General features: G+C 39.2%; 1 protein-coding gene across 5 annotated transcripts in view; it reads left to right on the top strand.

Annotated features, from left to right (window-relative positions):
• Window positions 1-16,406, top strand: part of celsr1a (cadherin EGF LAG seven-pass G-type receptor 1a) — an 84,978-nt gene that overhangs the window by 44,999 nt on the left and 23,573 nt on the right. For all 5 annotated transcript variants that reach the window (XM_053241710.1, XM_053241708.1, XM_053241709.1 and 2 more), the window contains 4 exons: window positions 10,680-10,837; window positions 12,361-12,524; window positions 13,323-13,448; window positions 16,093-16,265. In XM_053241710.1, the coding sequence (XP_053097685.1) occupies window positions 10,680-10,837; window positions 12,361-12,524; window positions 13,323-13,448; window positions 16,093-16,265 (621 nt within the window). The remainder of the gene's footprint in view (window positions 1-10,679; window positions 10,838-12,360; window positions 12,525-13,322; window positions 13,449-16,092; window positions 16,266-16,406) is intronic.

The following is a 16,406-nucleotide window of genomic DNA, read 5'->3' on the forward strand; positions in this document are numbered from 1 at the left end:
ATCGGAGGAGTATTGCTATGTTTGCTTTGCTTTTGATCAGACTTTAAGTGGGAGTGAATAGTGTTAGTAAAAGCTATGTGGGTGGGGGAAGCTATAAACCTTGTGATAGCTTATGCAAGCTTTACCCAAGAATAGAACCACCAACTTTACATTGAAAAGAAAACTACATGGTGAAGTACATGTAGAAATGGGAAATTCTTCAATTATTAATTCTTGTAGGACATATTTTGTGTTTGTGCAAAGGAACAGGCTCAAGCGCCCAGCATTGAAGTGCTAGTCTATCTGACAAGCTCACTCATCAATCTCACACTAGTGAGGTATAACTGAATATCAGGCCTCATAAAACAAACTTTTATACAAAAGGTAATGGTGCAAGGTTTACATATGAGAAGCCAGAGAATACAGTGGGGACTTTTTTGAAAATCTTGATCATCTCAAGAGTGAAAAACTACAAAGCCAACTGATTTATTTGTTTTAATACATAACTTTTTGCAAAATTGGTGACATGCAGTCATGGTGCCCAAACTCCTGTTTTTAGGTCTATTCATATTTAGTTTGGCTTTGACAGTTTTAGATTTACTTAGTTATAGATTTGCTTTGTTTTCCTGAATGCAACAAAATCTGCATTTAGTATGCTTCAGCACTGAGTGTGAAGTGGAACTACTTTCAACACATTTAACATTAACCAATTCCGGCACAAATAACAAAAATGAATCTTTCCAGAATTGGATGACTGGATAGATGTATTTATATTTTGTTTCATGTGTGTTTATGGTAAGAATATTATAAGTATTTTTACCATTGCATATGATCAAATAACATTAATTAGCTCAACAAAATAAGCTTAATGTTTAAAGAGAGCACTTATTGAAGCAGTGCTGATTATAACTCATCAGGGACCTTTTAATTCCATGTGTACAGCGCTCCATTACCTTCCCCTTTAAACAGATGCAGATGATGTGAGAGGGCCAACACAAGCTGTGTTGTGCATAACAGACAAAGACCTTTTAACATTAAGTTTTGTTAAAGGCACACATACAACAGCTTTATAAAGCGACCACCTCCCTGGAATTAAAGAAGTCATTTTGTCTGTCTTTTTGCTTTGCTAATGAATAAAATGTATAAAACAATTTCATCAAGGAAGGAAAGGAAAGAACAGAGTAGGCCAAGGAGAGGTCAAAGCATAAACATTCTTGCTGTCTCTCTAAACCAAAGGGCAAGAAGACTAAGAGCCGATCGCTTTCTCCATTGACACATTCCCCTATCAGAAGTGGTCATGTGACTAACAGAATAAAGAGTAATAATAACCATCTGGAATATTATTATATTATTATTACAGCTCCCATCATGGAAAGCACTTTGCCTCCAGGTTTCGAAAGCAGAGGGATGAATAGGAGAGAGAGGATGAGACACATAGCCCGACTTAGAACTTGTCACACCCCAGTTAGGAAGGAAGCATGACGTCATATCAGGAAGTACAGCTGTACCACAAACAGTCTCACACACTGAAGAGAGTTCTGACCAGAATCAGAAATAAATTTCACTGAAAGAGAGATTGCAGCTATTTTTAGTGCATGAATATGTGTTGAAGGATAAATTGTGCTGATGGCATTATTATGGTGTTGCATGTGCGAGATAAGCCTCAGTGGCACTTCGTATGGGGTGCATGGAGTGTTTTGAAGAAATGAAGAGTGTGTGAAGGAGAGACAGAGAGAGTGTGTGTCATGTTTAACCCATAGTTGTACCAGTCTTGTCATGTAGCACATTGACACCCTGAGGTCATCACTGCCAGCCTCACTACACCAATTTTACCCTCTCCTTCCCCCTCAATATAATATCAACTAGCATCGAATGCTAATGTGTAGCTCCAGTGCTTCATTGTTTCCTGAATGAAATATGACTGGAGAATGTATTGCATAGACATGAATCACTCAGTCTTCCTTTAATCCCTCGATTACTTTGGAGCATCCAGACCGGGATGTAAACAGCCTACAGCTAAGCTGTGAAGAATAGTTACTCCATCATAATGCAACCAAATACAGAGAAAGTGTTGCTTCTGACTATTTGTGTTGGCACACAGGAAGCAGTTCTGTCATCCTGAATTAAGCTTTACACCAAACCTGTAAAGGATAAGATTGCTAATTTGTCTGACACATCTGTGGGTTTAATGCAGAAATGTCGCAGAAACCGTTTCCTCATAGAGCCTGTTCTTCTTGTTTTATCCATACATATGGACATCTTAATAGGATTAGCAGATAATGAAATTCGAGCATGAGCCTGGTCAGAGGCATTCATCTGACTAATCTAAAGATCATGTCAGTTTGAACATTTAAGCAACTTTTATGTTGTCACCCAGTATAGAGAGTTCATGCCAAAGGAATGTGTTCTCAGAGCAATGTCACCTGTCACTTCATTCTTCTGTATACTTGTCTATAAATGTGCAGGCTCTAATCGTGAGAAAGTTTTTCTTTATTTGTGTGTATTCAGTACAGTATTGTATGTGTCAGGGCTCCGACATACCAAGGTAATTGATGATCATTGGTCGCCATTAAGTCTATGTAGGCGATTGGTCTTATGGGCTACAAATACTTAAGAAATAACATTTTATTTCTAATGGAAATTTGCACAATGGTTTCTCATAGTCCACCCATTATTAATAAGTGGCAGATACAGGATACTGTAGTGAAATTAACTGTGTCTTGATGAGAAATTTGCCAGTTCTGTCTAGTTAATAATGAATCCTGGTTATAAGTGCTTTTTTCCTTGCAGCCTAGCATAAATACAGGTCTTAATACAACAGACCATACCACTATTAAACCATAACCATTTACCACCATCAGAGACCATCAAACTCTCACGTTTGAATCCGTATCGAATGGGCCGAAGGTCACCTTTTAGACCGTTAGGGCCCTGTGTTTTGGGCTACTAACCATTACAAAACATAAAAAAAGGCAGGAAATATACTGCATACAGGTGCATCTGTATTTTTTTGTACCCCTAATGTCCCCCAGCATTTCTGTCAGGAAGTACCAGCATATTGGCTTCATTTTTCTCTCTTTTTTATCTTCACATTTACAGCTAAAATGACATCATTGTCTCCCTTTGTGTGTTGGATTCCTCAGACTCTGTTTAGCATGACTAAACACCATGCTAAGGTGAGCCATGGTCACCTGACCTGGAACTGTTCACAGGACTGCTTTGTAATCTCACTCTTGCAGAAATTTTTACCAATCCACCTGCTCTAACTTTTTTTTTTTTTTGTATCCTTGTATGTTATTTTCTAATCAGCTCAGTATAGCCCAAAATATAAAGATAGAATTCATTTTAACCACAGTGACCCTGAGCAGATACTGAAGATGAATAAATGAATACAGGAATGAGTGCAGTCTAGTTTACACCAGCAGCACGACATGTCCGATGCTCTCTCATATTAATCAGTCTGGTCTATCTTTGTCTCATGAACTTCAGACCTGACCCCCTGCCCCTGCCTGCATGAGAGTTAAAACCCTCTCCAAATTTTTGTCTCCATGAATACTTTTAATGTGTGTGTGATTTATCAGTGCTGTCTCTACAGCATCTTAGTAGGCAGGCTACGTACTTTAGGTTGCTTTTTTCAGACTCTTTCATATAGTATGTGATGAGTGATGGGAATGTTCTAAGATATTTGAGATTGCTTCCTGGAATATGAGACATATATTTTGTGAAATATTTTCGTGTTCAGGTAGGTTTTTTTTTTTTTTTTTGGCAGGTTGTAACCAGTATGAATGTTAGCCTTGCTTACATTTTTTTTTCTGGAGAGGCTTGTCAGGTGAAGTGTGTATTTGTAGGTGAGGTAAACCAGTCAGTGAGGTGAAGTGGACACCAGCTGAAACTGGAGAAGGCTGCGTAGAAAGCTGCGTAGTGTTTTTTTTCTCCTTCCAGTTTGTTCATATGTTAAAGGAACAGAAGGAGACAAAAGCCGCTGTCCGTCTGCATCTTTGTGGAACATGGCCAAGCACTGATAGATGGCCTTGTTATAGAGACAAGGCCTGTGTAACATATAGGTCTGAAATTGTGGCTCTTGTCCTGTGGGGAAAGGAACAACATGGTGCTAGGTGTATGTCCCGAGGGTATGTTTGGCAGTGTGTATGTAGGTGTGTGTGTGTATGTATGGGTCAGGCAGTTTCCTTTTAATTATTCACAGCTCTAGGTTTACACTGCCACAGGGTGGGTGAGGTAATGGTGTTTGAACTTTGCGTATAAAGGCTTGGGGGAGGACACCGTTGTGAAAACACAGTCTCACATACGCATTGCTGTGATGCCAGCACCAGACGTAGTGATTGTTCCGTGAAGGAGGAAATGGAAGACATGATTGAAGGAGAGGAAAGGGAAGAAAGCACAGGCGGCTGAGTTTCCTCAGTCTAACCCAAATAAAATCCTTTATTTATCTTCCTTCTACGGCCCAGTTTGTGTTTCCTGTACTGACCAGCAGCCCATAAAACGGCACACACCGCACTCTTGATGAGCATCTCTACACTACATTTCGTGACAGAGGGGTTGACTTTTCTCTCAGCTTTATATTTTTGTATCCTGTTTATTGTATAAACCAACATTTCTTTCAGGATTAGTGAATTATCCAAAAAGACAACTTTCTACAGCCATTTATATGACAACTTTCTGCAGCCATTTGTATGATGGGCCGAATTGGTGTAACAGTATATTTCTACTTGTCAGTTTTGACTATCTTAAAGCAGATTTTCTTAAATCTGAGGTTTCTACACAAATAAAAGTGTCAAATCAGAGAGTTTGTCAGAAACTTGAGCCCAGCCTTTGGGCAAAACAACTGAGAGTCTCTAAAGCCATGCTCTCATGTAACAACATGTAAAGATAGCTTGGTTTGCACTGAGACTGCGAGCCTTTCCCAGTCTCCATCACATCTGCCTGAACAATTCAGTACCACCAGGTTCATAGTCCTAGTCCCAAGCAGGTTCACTGAGTTTTATGGAGCATTTTGGACTCCATTCTACCCACTGAAACAGATAGACACAGGAGAGTTTTTGCAGAATTTGTGCAGCATTTCATTTGGGAACAGCACCAAGGGTTGGACAATTAAAGTGAACTTTAATTAAGTAGTGATTCCTTACTGTTGGAGTAATAGAGTGGTCTTCTGGGCTGAAGTGATCTTTGTCCTAGCTCAACCTTTCTCTCTCTTTGTTGTTAGCTGTGGAGATCAAGTACGTTACCATGGCTCCAGGTAGCCTAGCGTCCCCCTGAGATGAGGGTTAGGAGAAGAAGTGGGAATTGTCAACACTCAGATGAGGGGAACTGAGAGGTGGAAAGAATGAGGAAAGGAGGGAGAATCTAGAGGCCTATATATTGCTTAATAACTTTAATATGATAAAATTCAGAGTAAATTCATTCAAGTGACTGGTAGCTTGTGTTGCATAAGAATGAAACATACTTAGCATAGCCGTTGCTCAGCCTGCTCTAACTGAGGAATTACTAAGCTAATTGCATTCCTAATAGCTAATATTGTCTTTACAATTTGGTTAAATTTAGCTAGCTAACATACCACAGCCTGATAAGCAGTGTTTATAACTTCCCTATAGCATTATTTAGCCAGTTAGCCAGCTTTGTGCCCATCATGTGATTCATTTGTTGACATACTTGGACGGAGCATGTTGAAAGACTTGCTTAAACGAGATAAAATCCTAGCTTAATGATGGAGAGAGGTTGCGATGTGTACAGCAGTGTCTGGAAGGATTTTCCATCATGTTCAGCTCAGGTGTCAGTAGCAATTATGATTTCCAGCCAAAAGCATTCTCATCACACCTCCAGAATCTAAAGACAATCAACAGTGGCTTAGCAAAGTGGCTAAATTAGAGGCCACATGTTTAAGTAGTGCTTATTTTCAACTGTTCAGAATTTCTCACTGCCAGTCTGCCCATTGTGACTTTTCGTGTTAAGTATTCTAGAGAAAAAGTCTAACTGATATGTATTGTACATACAGTCATGTTGTAGTTGCAGAAATATTTACAAGGTACTCTCTGCTGTTTGTACTTGTGTTAAGGGACAGTATTATCGTGACCACGGTTTACACTGTTGTGTCAAGTCGACATTCAGTGAGGCTGGAATGCGCCACTCATGGCAGATCTGCTTATTACCGATTCTGGTCACAGAGAGCTTAAGAACATGTTGGACATTTCAAGAACATTTGTGTGCTGACAGCTAGACAAATAGTCAAATATCCACTCATTGTCCCTGTTAAAGTGTGTGTGATGTCAACCCATCTGCTGCAGTAGTGCACAGTCTCTGCGGGACCCTCATCCGTTGACGAGATGCCCCTCACAGGAGCAGACTGAAACCCTATCCAACATCTACCACTCCCGAACACCTGAGCAGGAAAATACCACCATTACTGGGTGACAAAGATAAGCTGCTGTCGAGACCACACTCTACTCTGTGTATGTTAACTACTAAGAACTACAGCTAGGACTGGTGCCTTTCAAACTTTAATTCATTCCATTTAAATTGGTCAGTTTTTGTGGTGTATTAAACATGGTTCAGATAGGATGGATGGAGAAAGAAAGTGAGTAAATCAGTAAGTAGGTAAGTAAATAAGTTAGTAAGTTAGTAAGTAAGTAAGTAAATTTGGAATTGTAGGGAGATGACCATACACAAGCTGACACCTGTTGGTTTCAGGGGCCAGAAGGCATGTGAATTGATGCCACAGATAGATGTGTGTGTGTGTATGCATTTGGTTAGGGCTGTCAGAAGGAATTGCTAATGTTTCATATCAATGTATGTCTGTTAAAAAACCCTTCAAGCATTTTGTACAAATGACCAAATTCAGAGATGCCATTATGGATGAAACACTTCTTCTAATTTTCCAATAACTTGATTCCAAATCCTTCATGGTGTCAGTCAGCAAAATGGGTGACAAAAGAAATGTTGTGTATCTAATACTTGGGATGCTGTCAATGAGTCTCGTTCTCACTTTCTGCTACTCTTTAGTTTTTCTTAACTGCTCCTTGTTCTCATCAGCACACAGATGGAAAAAGTAACCGTAACCTTTCACACATGTCCACAGCCGTGTGGATCAGCACAAAGCAGCCTTTATAACCAATGAAAAAGAGACTTATGCTAGCCTCACCTGTGGCATTCCTACATCATTTGTTTATATCCAATTCCGGACAGAGACAAGATATTAAATTACCTTCTGTTTATGCAATCTGAAGTAATATTATTCCATTCTCATGTTGGTATCTCTGCAGTGTCAGTACTGTTTCCAGATAAATGCAGACTGCATGTCTAAACACAGTGCTCTCTCTCTCTCTCTCTCTCTCTCTCTCTCTCTCTCTCTCTCTCTCTCTCTCTCTCTCTGCTTGTAATGCATGTTTGGCATCCCACATGTCTATCAGTGTTAGGTGACGCCAAAACCACCAAAGGAGAGCCTGGCACAGCTTTCTGCAGGGTTAGCGATGATCAGCTGCACGTCAGTACTGTATAGAGAGGTCAGCTAAGCACCAGATTCAGGAAACCTGGAACTGAACGGAAATTAAACTTTGTAGGTCTCAGTGAAAGACTACTCCAGATCTGGATTAGTGGAACTGTGACTTCAAACTCCAGCTGGTCGAATGCGAGAGTCTTTGTGGTTCCAATGCATTGACATTTTATTCAGTTCAGCATCTTTTTTTTTTTTAATGTTGGTAGCACATTCTAAGTAGAAATTAGTTGTTTAGCAAGGAAACTAGCCTAAAGTAAAACTCTTATATTAAGATAAGCACAAATCTGCTGCCTCAGGTGACTCTGGGTAATGTTTTTTTTTTTTTTATCACTCTAGACACAGGAGGTTCTCATACTTACTTTCGAGAGACTGCCAGTAAAGCTAATTCAATTCAGATTTTGAACAGACCACGAATCTTCCTCTAGAATGAGAGCTACTCAGTCTGATAAAAAAAAAAAAAAAGCTAAGTAGAGAGCATGAAAAACTGTTGTATTCTTATCATAACACATGGCACTGTGATAACTCTTGTAATGACGCACATTCTTTAGTACTGATCTCAGCATTTTTAGACACTTTATCACTCCTGTCTGTCGTGATCTTTCTGCTGGAAGTTGTCTACAAGGCAGCAGTTTCTCTCCTCTTTTGGTAGCCAGCATGTTGTTATCCTACTCCCCTGAGAGTTTGATTAAGAGGTTAGATAAATGACTCGGTGAAATCAAGCGCTCTGGAGCTTAAGTATTAATTCAAACCTTAGAGCGTGCCAGTGGGGTTTAATCGCTTGACCCTGCTTGCTGTTGACTGTGTAGTACTGTACAGTACATGGTACATGCTTATGAGTGAGCTGGCACACACTCAAAAGTGCTCTTAGATTTCTAGAGGAACTAGCGTTAAAAGGAAGTGGAGTTTGTTGTAGTGTTGCTTAAAAAGTCTATTTCATGCTTAAATACCATCGTTCCTACTCTTGGTTGTTGCGTGGGTTTGTGGTGAGTTGGTGTCTTTGGAGGGTTAACCACAGCCCATGTATATCTGTCAGCAAATCTCATCCATTTCCATCAGCACAGGTGTCAATTTCATAACCTGTCATACCTCTGTCAGAGGGATTCTGGGACTACAGTAGGTGAAAGGGAGGAGCCAAAATGGCAGCCAACTTCAGGCTGTATCTCTGTGTGGGCTTTGTGCCAGCGTCCCTGGCATGCTTGGAGCATTTTGACTTTCTCTCTCTTTTTTTTTCTTGGCGCCTAGCCAGTAGCCTTAATTAGCTTTCATTATTGGTCACTTCCCTACGAAGAAGACATGATCTTACTGCTATTTCTAATGAATAGGCGGGTGAGATTTCCCCTAGGTTGGATATGACACATTCACCACACGCCAGTGGGAAAACTGAACCAGAAACAGTGATTGTGTGAACATTGCTTCCTTTTGTCTAGGGAACTTTCATTAGCCATTTAATGTAAGTGTATCAAAGCAAGAATTTCCTAATCTTATTGCCTTTAGTGAACTCCTAATGAATAAATGCATGTAATTTGTGTGTGTTTTTTTATCTTATTTTTGTGTATATTTTGTAAAATTATATATTAATTTACAAAACTAATACAAAATCAGATAAGTATTTTTTTTCTTAAAGGTAACATTGTATGTAAGCAGAAAACAATTTCCAAACGGACAGTATTGAAGTCAGGGGTGAATCTTAAATGGGCCAGTAATGTGCAGTGTGCATATATAATGAATATGAAGATAAAAATAGCAATAAATCCAGCATGTAAAAAAGTTGATGCATTTTTATGTGGCTTCCATAGCATAAGAAATTTTGAAAAACATGCTAAATATCAGTGACCAAAATATTACTGAGAAAAATGAATAACTAATAAAAAACATTGCAATATATTATAAATTCAATTTTTAAAATTTTTTAAAGGATTTAAAAAATTTCCATTTTTAAAGGAACCAAGCAAAGACATGTGTTCATGTTGTCTGGACAACACCGAATGCCTGGCCATTAGCCAGGTTTGTTTTGTCCAGCATGGCTAGAGATAGCCATCTGGATAATAACTCACGCCCTCGTATCCTGCTGCTAAAGCACTGAAACAATGCATCAAAATATGAGCATGCTGCTTTTATCTATGGAGCCATTAATCTGCTATTTTAAGGACTTTTGACACACTGTGACACACTCTGCTCTTCTGAGGCTTTGTTTGCTCTGGTTCACCGATGGGAGTTTGTCTTCCTGCTCACACCTTGATGATTCCTGCTACCACATTCTCTCTGCTGCTTCACTTCCTTAGGACAAGACATCAAATACACAGAGTTGAAGAGAGAATGCATGAGCAAAGGGGTGTTTTTGAATGTGCGAGACACCAGAAAGCAAAATAAGCAGGCTAAAAGCAGGTTGAGCGTCAGAGGGCTAATGTTGTCGGGCTGAAAAAAAATTTCCCATTGGAAAAACAGAGAGTGTGTTTTGGTAGTGGAAAAAGAGACGATACTGTAGGTGGGGAAGTGATGTGGCTGATAAGCTCTCTGCTGTGGAAACTGTGTCCCTTGCAAAATGTTTTCTTTCTCTATAGTTTAGACTCTCATTTCTCCTTCACTATACTTTCTATTCACCTCTCTCGTCTTACTTGAGAAGTGTACGGTGAATGAATTTGAATGAGTGTGCTAAAAAGTTAAACAAGCTACCTATATTTGCCCTCAGCCAGGTGGTTAGTGCTATCACTTCAGACTCAGACCCTCATCTAAACAATCCCAACTCACCTGAAATTACAAGTGTGTGTGTGTGTTTGGCTGGTTTTTTTTTTCATCAAATATTAAACACAGTATTAGTACTTGCATTCATTGTATAAAAATTAACTGTACTAAGATATACTTTTTATTCAAGAATGCATTATGTAAAACTGTGACATCAGTTTTTTTCAGCTGTTTGAAATCTACTTGTATTTCTAGTTCACTCACCATTTGCTTCATATCTTCAAATTGTTGTGTTGCCATATATTTCATCCTAATGGTAACACGTGTACGCTCCTAAGATTAATATTTCTAGCAGTAAAAATTCATTTATGATATTATGTGAGGTGATTTGCTTTAATATTTTTTTTAATATTTTAATATTACAATATGCCTCAGATTTTTAGTTTTATGAATTTGGACTGACCTTGTGACTGTTCTCTGTGTGTGTTTGTGCATATGTGTGTGTGTGCAGCCTAACATTGGGCGCCTGGGGGTCCCGAATGGTCCTTCGGGGGAGAAGGTGGCAGTGGTGGCAGTGGATGACTGTGATATTGCCATGGCAGTGCGCTTTGGGACTCAAATCGGGAACTACTCCTGCGCAGCACAGGGCACGCAGACGGGCCAAAAGAAGTCAGTACCTATTACTCTCTCTGTATTTATCTATCTCTCTCTGTCTTTCTCTTTCTCTACATAGTTCACCTTTAGAAACTGATCTGTTGTGGAAGAACACAACAGTAATCACAAGAGATTACACTTCCTGCCTAATAAGCCTCCATTTATATGCTTTCCAGTGACAAACCCACCTCCTCGCTGCAAATCACTACAAATTTATTCTGACTGATCACTGATCATTTCTGTCCTGATGGGAGTGGGCTCTTCCAGGATGACCCCGCCCCCATCGACAGGGTATGAGGGCTCACTGAATAAATCGATAATGCTATGGCCTTCACAGTCACCACATCTCAACCCAATTGTAACACGTGGGAGATTTTGGAGTGACATGTTTTCCTTTAAATTGTCACTCATCTGTAATTGTTTTAATATCTGGTTAAACAGCTTTACACATAGAGATTAAGGTAGCGGGTGTGGCTGCAAACACAACTCTTTTCAACTTTTAACTGCGTTAAAAGCACTTCAAACAAATGCGGGTAAAAAAAGAGAGCTAGAACAAGTGTTTGCAGTCTGATAGGCAGTAACCTGCTCCATTTTGCACCAGCCTGCTCATGCAGATCACTGAGGGGATCAGGTTAAATGTTATATGCAGATGTGTTTTTAAATAGCTCTGTGTGCCATGCATATAGCATTGCATATCTAACAAATGTACAGCAGCCTGATGCATATATGGTTACCGGGTACAGCAAGTAAAAAGGATTTAAGAATTGGTAAAACAAGATCAAGAAGGACTCCATGGGCATGTTGTGACATAAAACACAAGCTATTCTGGTACTGACCACTGCAAAGACATCCACTATTTAGTACAAAACACTCTCTGACACAACACCTTCAGTTACGGACTAGGTCACAGTAAGTCTGCTAAACCCACACAGCTGTTTGATATGATGCCTAGTGAGCTTATCTTACAAAAGACTTGAAATGCCACCATTTTTGCAATTCATGCATGGCGATTAAATGTGAGCCCGTGTACACATCGCTCTCTTATCTCCTTTATAGCATCTAACCATGTGACCATCAATCTTTAGCACAGTCACCTAATTTGGAGGATTATTCTCCCATTATACAATTATGATATCTACAATTATTAAATTCTTCTGTCTGCATATAATTCCAGCATTAACTTGAGTATTCTGGTATGTTTTTCTATGTTCCGGTATGAGCAGATTAAGACAGATGTACTGGCGTACCATTTATTAACAAAATTGCTATAACTTAAACATAAATGTGCGGTTTTACACTCCGATTATGATTTCATACTGTATTCATATTACACTTACTTCAGGTTACTTTCAGTTCTTTTAATGTTTATTGATTTATAATGTCTGAGTATCATTAAATGTAATCTACAATTCTACAGCAGCTGCATAAATCAGTGAATAAAGCAATAGTCAGCTATATAAATATGATTACTATTATTGTCTCACCCCCCTTAGTATAGTATGTTAGTATCTTAATTTCATGGATTTGTTTTCTTGAAGGTCATTGGACCTGACTGGCCCTCTGCTACTGGGTGGTGTCCCCAACCTGCCGGAGGATTTTCCTGTGAGAAACCGAGACTTTGTGGGCTGCATGAGGAACCTAACCATCGACAGCAAGCCCATGGACATGGCCAACTTCATCGCCAACAACGGCACCACAGCAGGTCTGACTGTTAGAGTGGCTGGGTTTAGTTAGAGTTTAATTAGTGTTTAGAGATTATTAATAAAGACAATAAGTTCATCATGTTCTCCCAAAGCACTTGCACATTTGCAATTACACTATGTTAAAACTTTTATTCAAAACATTTTGTATCATTAACAGCACTTTGCCAAGTCGTGTTATTTATACTAGTGCTTAGGTACGAGGTGGAGGTAAATGCATTCAAGTCAGGTTAACTTTAGTAGCTAAATGATAAATATAAATTTTGGAACTACATTGATATTAGTTGATAATGAAAGGGCATTAATAGTAATAACAATAATACTAATTTTAAAAATTTGCATGTTTGTATGTTCTCCCCATGCTTCGGGGTTTCCTCCAGGTAATCTGGTTTCCTCCCCCAGTCCAAAGACATGCACTGTAGGCTGATTGGCATTTCCAAATTGTCTGGAGTGTGTGAATGGGTGTGTGAGTGTGTGTGTGATTGTGCCCTGTGATGGGTTGGCACCCCATCCAGGGTGTCCCCCGCCTTGTGTCCCGAGCCCCCTGGGATAGACTCCAGGCTCCGCACAACCCTGTGTAAGATAAGCGATACTGAAATTGGATAGATGGAAATACATAAAATAATGATAAAATCACAAAGGTATGGCTCATCATGGACCACACGACTTTAGGATTGCTAGTGTATGTTATGCTGTCATGTATCAGTTAAAATCCGTGTAGATGATGAGTTAATGATGAGGTGTCTCGAGTAAAAGTGTTCTGTTTGATTCATGTATTGTTTTCTCTCTTTTTCTTCCAGGCTGTCCTGCAAAGAGGAATTTTTGCAAAGAGGGCCTGTGTCAGCATGGAGGTCAGTGTGAGAACAAGTGGAACACCTACTCCTGCGACTGTCCTAATGGCCGCGGAGGCAAGAACTGTGAGCAAGGTGAGTGTGTATGTGTGCACACTGTTTTCACCAATCAGTGTTTTTCCATTTATCCTTGCCTTTACCCTTGCTTTATTTTGATTTACACGTTTATTGCCAGTGGAAACATAGAAAGCAGGCAGAAAAACGACTGTACAGATATCCAGCAGATAGAATTCGCTGTCCTTTTTCAGCCCGATATTCGGCTCACTGTGACACAGACTCAAAGCAGCAACCGATAAGACCCTCTAGCAAATCTGCTGTCATGTTGTTGCCAAGCCTGTTAAGATACACCTTTTTATTCTTTTCAGCTTAATAAAAGGGTTCGATTTCATCCCTCAGGAAGAGCATGAGTCATCGTCACATGCCTGGTGCTAAGCTGTAATGACAAAGTGTGGAATCAGGTTCATGTTTAGGACTTCAGCCACAAATGAAAATTCACTATGGCCTTGAAAAGGCATGTTATGAGCATGAGGCTGCTTCAGTATGAGAACTGCAACGGGGATAAGGTTTTTGACCAGTTGTGCATTTTTAATATAAATATAGGAAAACGATATATACTACAAAAGGCATGGATCTGTACAGAGCTCATTTCCTACATCATGCAAGAAAGGTCTTCGTTTAAGCATCTGTAAACTTTGAAAAGCAGATTTTCATCTATAAATGAAAATTGAGAATTTTGTGTGACTGCATAGTGACAGAACTGTGTATCTAATGAGAATCCAATCTCACGCATCCCGACTTTCACTTTGACATAAACTGTATGCCAGCATACATGTGTGACATAAAATGCCAGCATGTGTTTCTAACATGATCGTCAGTTTTAATGAAGGAGAAAGAACCGTGTATTCAACACAAGAGAGGATAATTAACTTGGATGTGTTCTGATTTGCTAGGAATGTAGCAGTTATAAGTTTCCCAAATCCTGCTGAAAGCCTAGGATGATTCATCAGGACTTTTAATACTCCCTTCACAAACTATATAATATACCACAGTATATCCTCTGCTGAGTGATTGAGTAACGTGTAAGTGTGCGGTGAAACAGGTTTAATGATAGATTAGCCAGCATGTCGAGCAGGAGTCTTGTGGTCAGGCATTGTGTAAGATTTAGGATGCAAGCATGAGGAAAGTTAAAATGTTCTCGTGTTGTCCTGTTGGTCTCATCTGAAAGCCATAAATTCTGGCTAAAACAGCTCTCTCGAATAGAAAGAAACATGCCTGTTATTGTTCATGCTAATGAGATGAATTCTTGAAATAGCATGCAAACTTGTGGTCACAGGACAGTCTAATTTTCTGCTAGCAGATAGCCTCAGATGCGAGTGGAACTATTTTCTGATGGCTTTTATTATGCTGCTCTGCTCTCTTGCTAGGGAGCAGATAGAATGTCCATCCTAGAGTAAAACATGGAATTCTAGCTGCGCCTGTTTGGGAATCTTTGGCACTTTAGTGAGTGTTGATGGTGTCTGAAAATTATTTAGCCAAATGAGGAGCAAAATATTTTATTGCATTTTATCATTTAACAGGCCTTTTGGTTCCACTGTACATTATAAACCTAATTTCTTCAAATGAATCAAAAATAAGAGTCACATTCTTTGAGTATAAATCTTTCAAATGTTGAATGTAAATACAATTATACAGTAAATAAATAAATATGCCATAAATAATTGAATATGCAACCAAACATGAGTGTGGAGCTTGTCATTTAATGTATTAGAGGAAATATTGAGTATAAATCTTTCAAATGTTGAATGTAAATATAATTATACAGTAAATAAATAAATATGCCATAAATAATTGAATATGCAACCAAACATGAGTGTGGAGCTTGTCATTTAATGTATCAGAGGAAAATGGTAGTCTTAGTTGTACTTAGTTGAGCAAGCCAAAAATCATGAACATAATTAAAATTATGATTAACTACGTAGACTTACATTCTTATACACTTACATTCTTATACACTCTCCACTCCAAAGTGACTCCAAAGTGAATCCTGGAATTGTGATATGAAGTATATAAAGCCTGTATCATCTAAAAAGCAGGAGTCGCAAGTCATTTCAAGTAACTTTGAACAAAAAAAAGGGGGCATTTCACAAAATATTTTAACATTTACATAACAGCACGTCAGAGCTTGTATCTGTAATCTTCCCTTGAGGTAAGAGAAAACTTTAAGAGAGAGAAGGATGACTGAAAGAGAAAGAGGAAATCTGAGACTGACATGCTGCCAAAATGAGAGGCAAAATTGAGTTTTTCCACATAATAGCTGCTTGTGTGTCACTAGAAAAATGTGCCCCGCGGAGTGGGTGAGCTGGAAGTCTTCAGCACTGACACGCTGACAGCACTGGGCTGTGGCCTGCTGCACGGATTGTTGCATCCATCAAATAAAATGTTCGATTAGTGTTCATATGGTCTCTTGAGGTGGATAATGCCTGTTTGTGTTTGGGTTTTGAGTTAGCATTATTTCTGGTAGTGGTTAGCTGCTGTAGCTGGGTTGTCAGGAGGTACAGCATCTGAATATACAAACGTGGTTATAAGTGGTCATATGTGGTTATTTGAGGCATAGCTAAAACAGCTAATGCAGGCTCTTTTAAACATTTCATTATATGCTGTGTAATTAAATAAAAAAAAAAGTTTCTTTATTGTTTAAACCTGTGTTTGTCTTCTACAGTGATGCCCTCACCACAATACTTTGACGGACACGCCATGGTGGCATGGAGCGATCACGATATCACTGTAGCTGTGCCCTGGTACATCGGCTTGATGTTCCGAACTAGACAGAGCAGCACCACTGCCACCCTGATGCAGGCCAATGCTGGCTCTGCTTCCCAAATCAACTTGCAAGTGAGTAAACAGCTAGGAATGGACATGTTCTGATTATTTTAAATAGATTTATTGTTGTTGACTTGGATCAATGCATTTTTATTTTAGAACCAGTGCTGAGTAGTTGCGATTTGTTTATTTTATTTTCATGTACTTTTTTAT

Source organism: Pangasianodon hypophthalmus, chromosome 18 (genome assembly GCF_027358585.1).
Source record: "Pangasianodon hypophthalmus isolate fPanHyp1 chromosome 18, fPanHyp1.pri, whole genome shotgun sequence".
NCBI lineage: Eukaryota > Metazoa > Chordata > Actinopteri > Siluriformes > Pangasiidae > Pangasianodon > Pangasianodon hypophthalmus.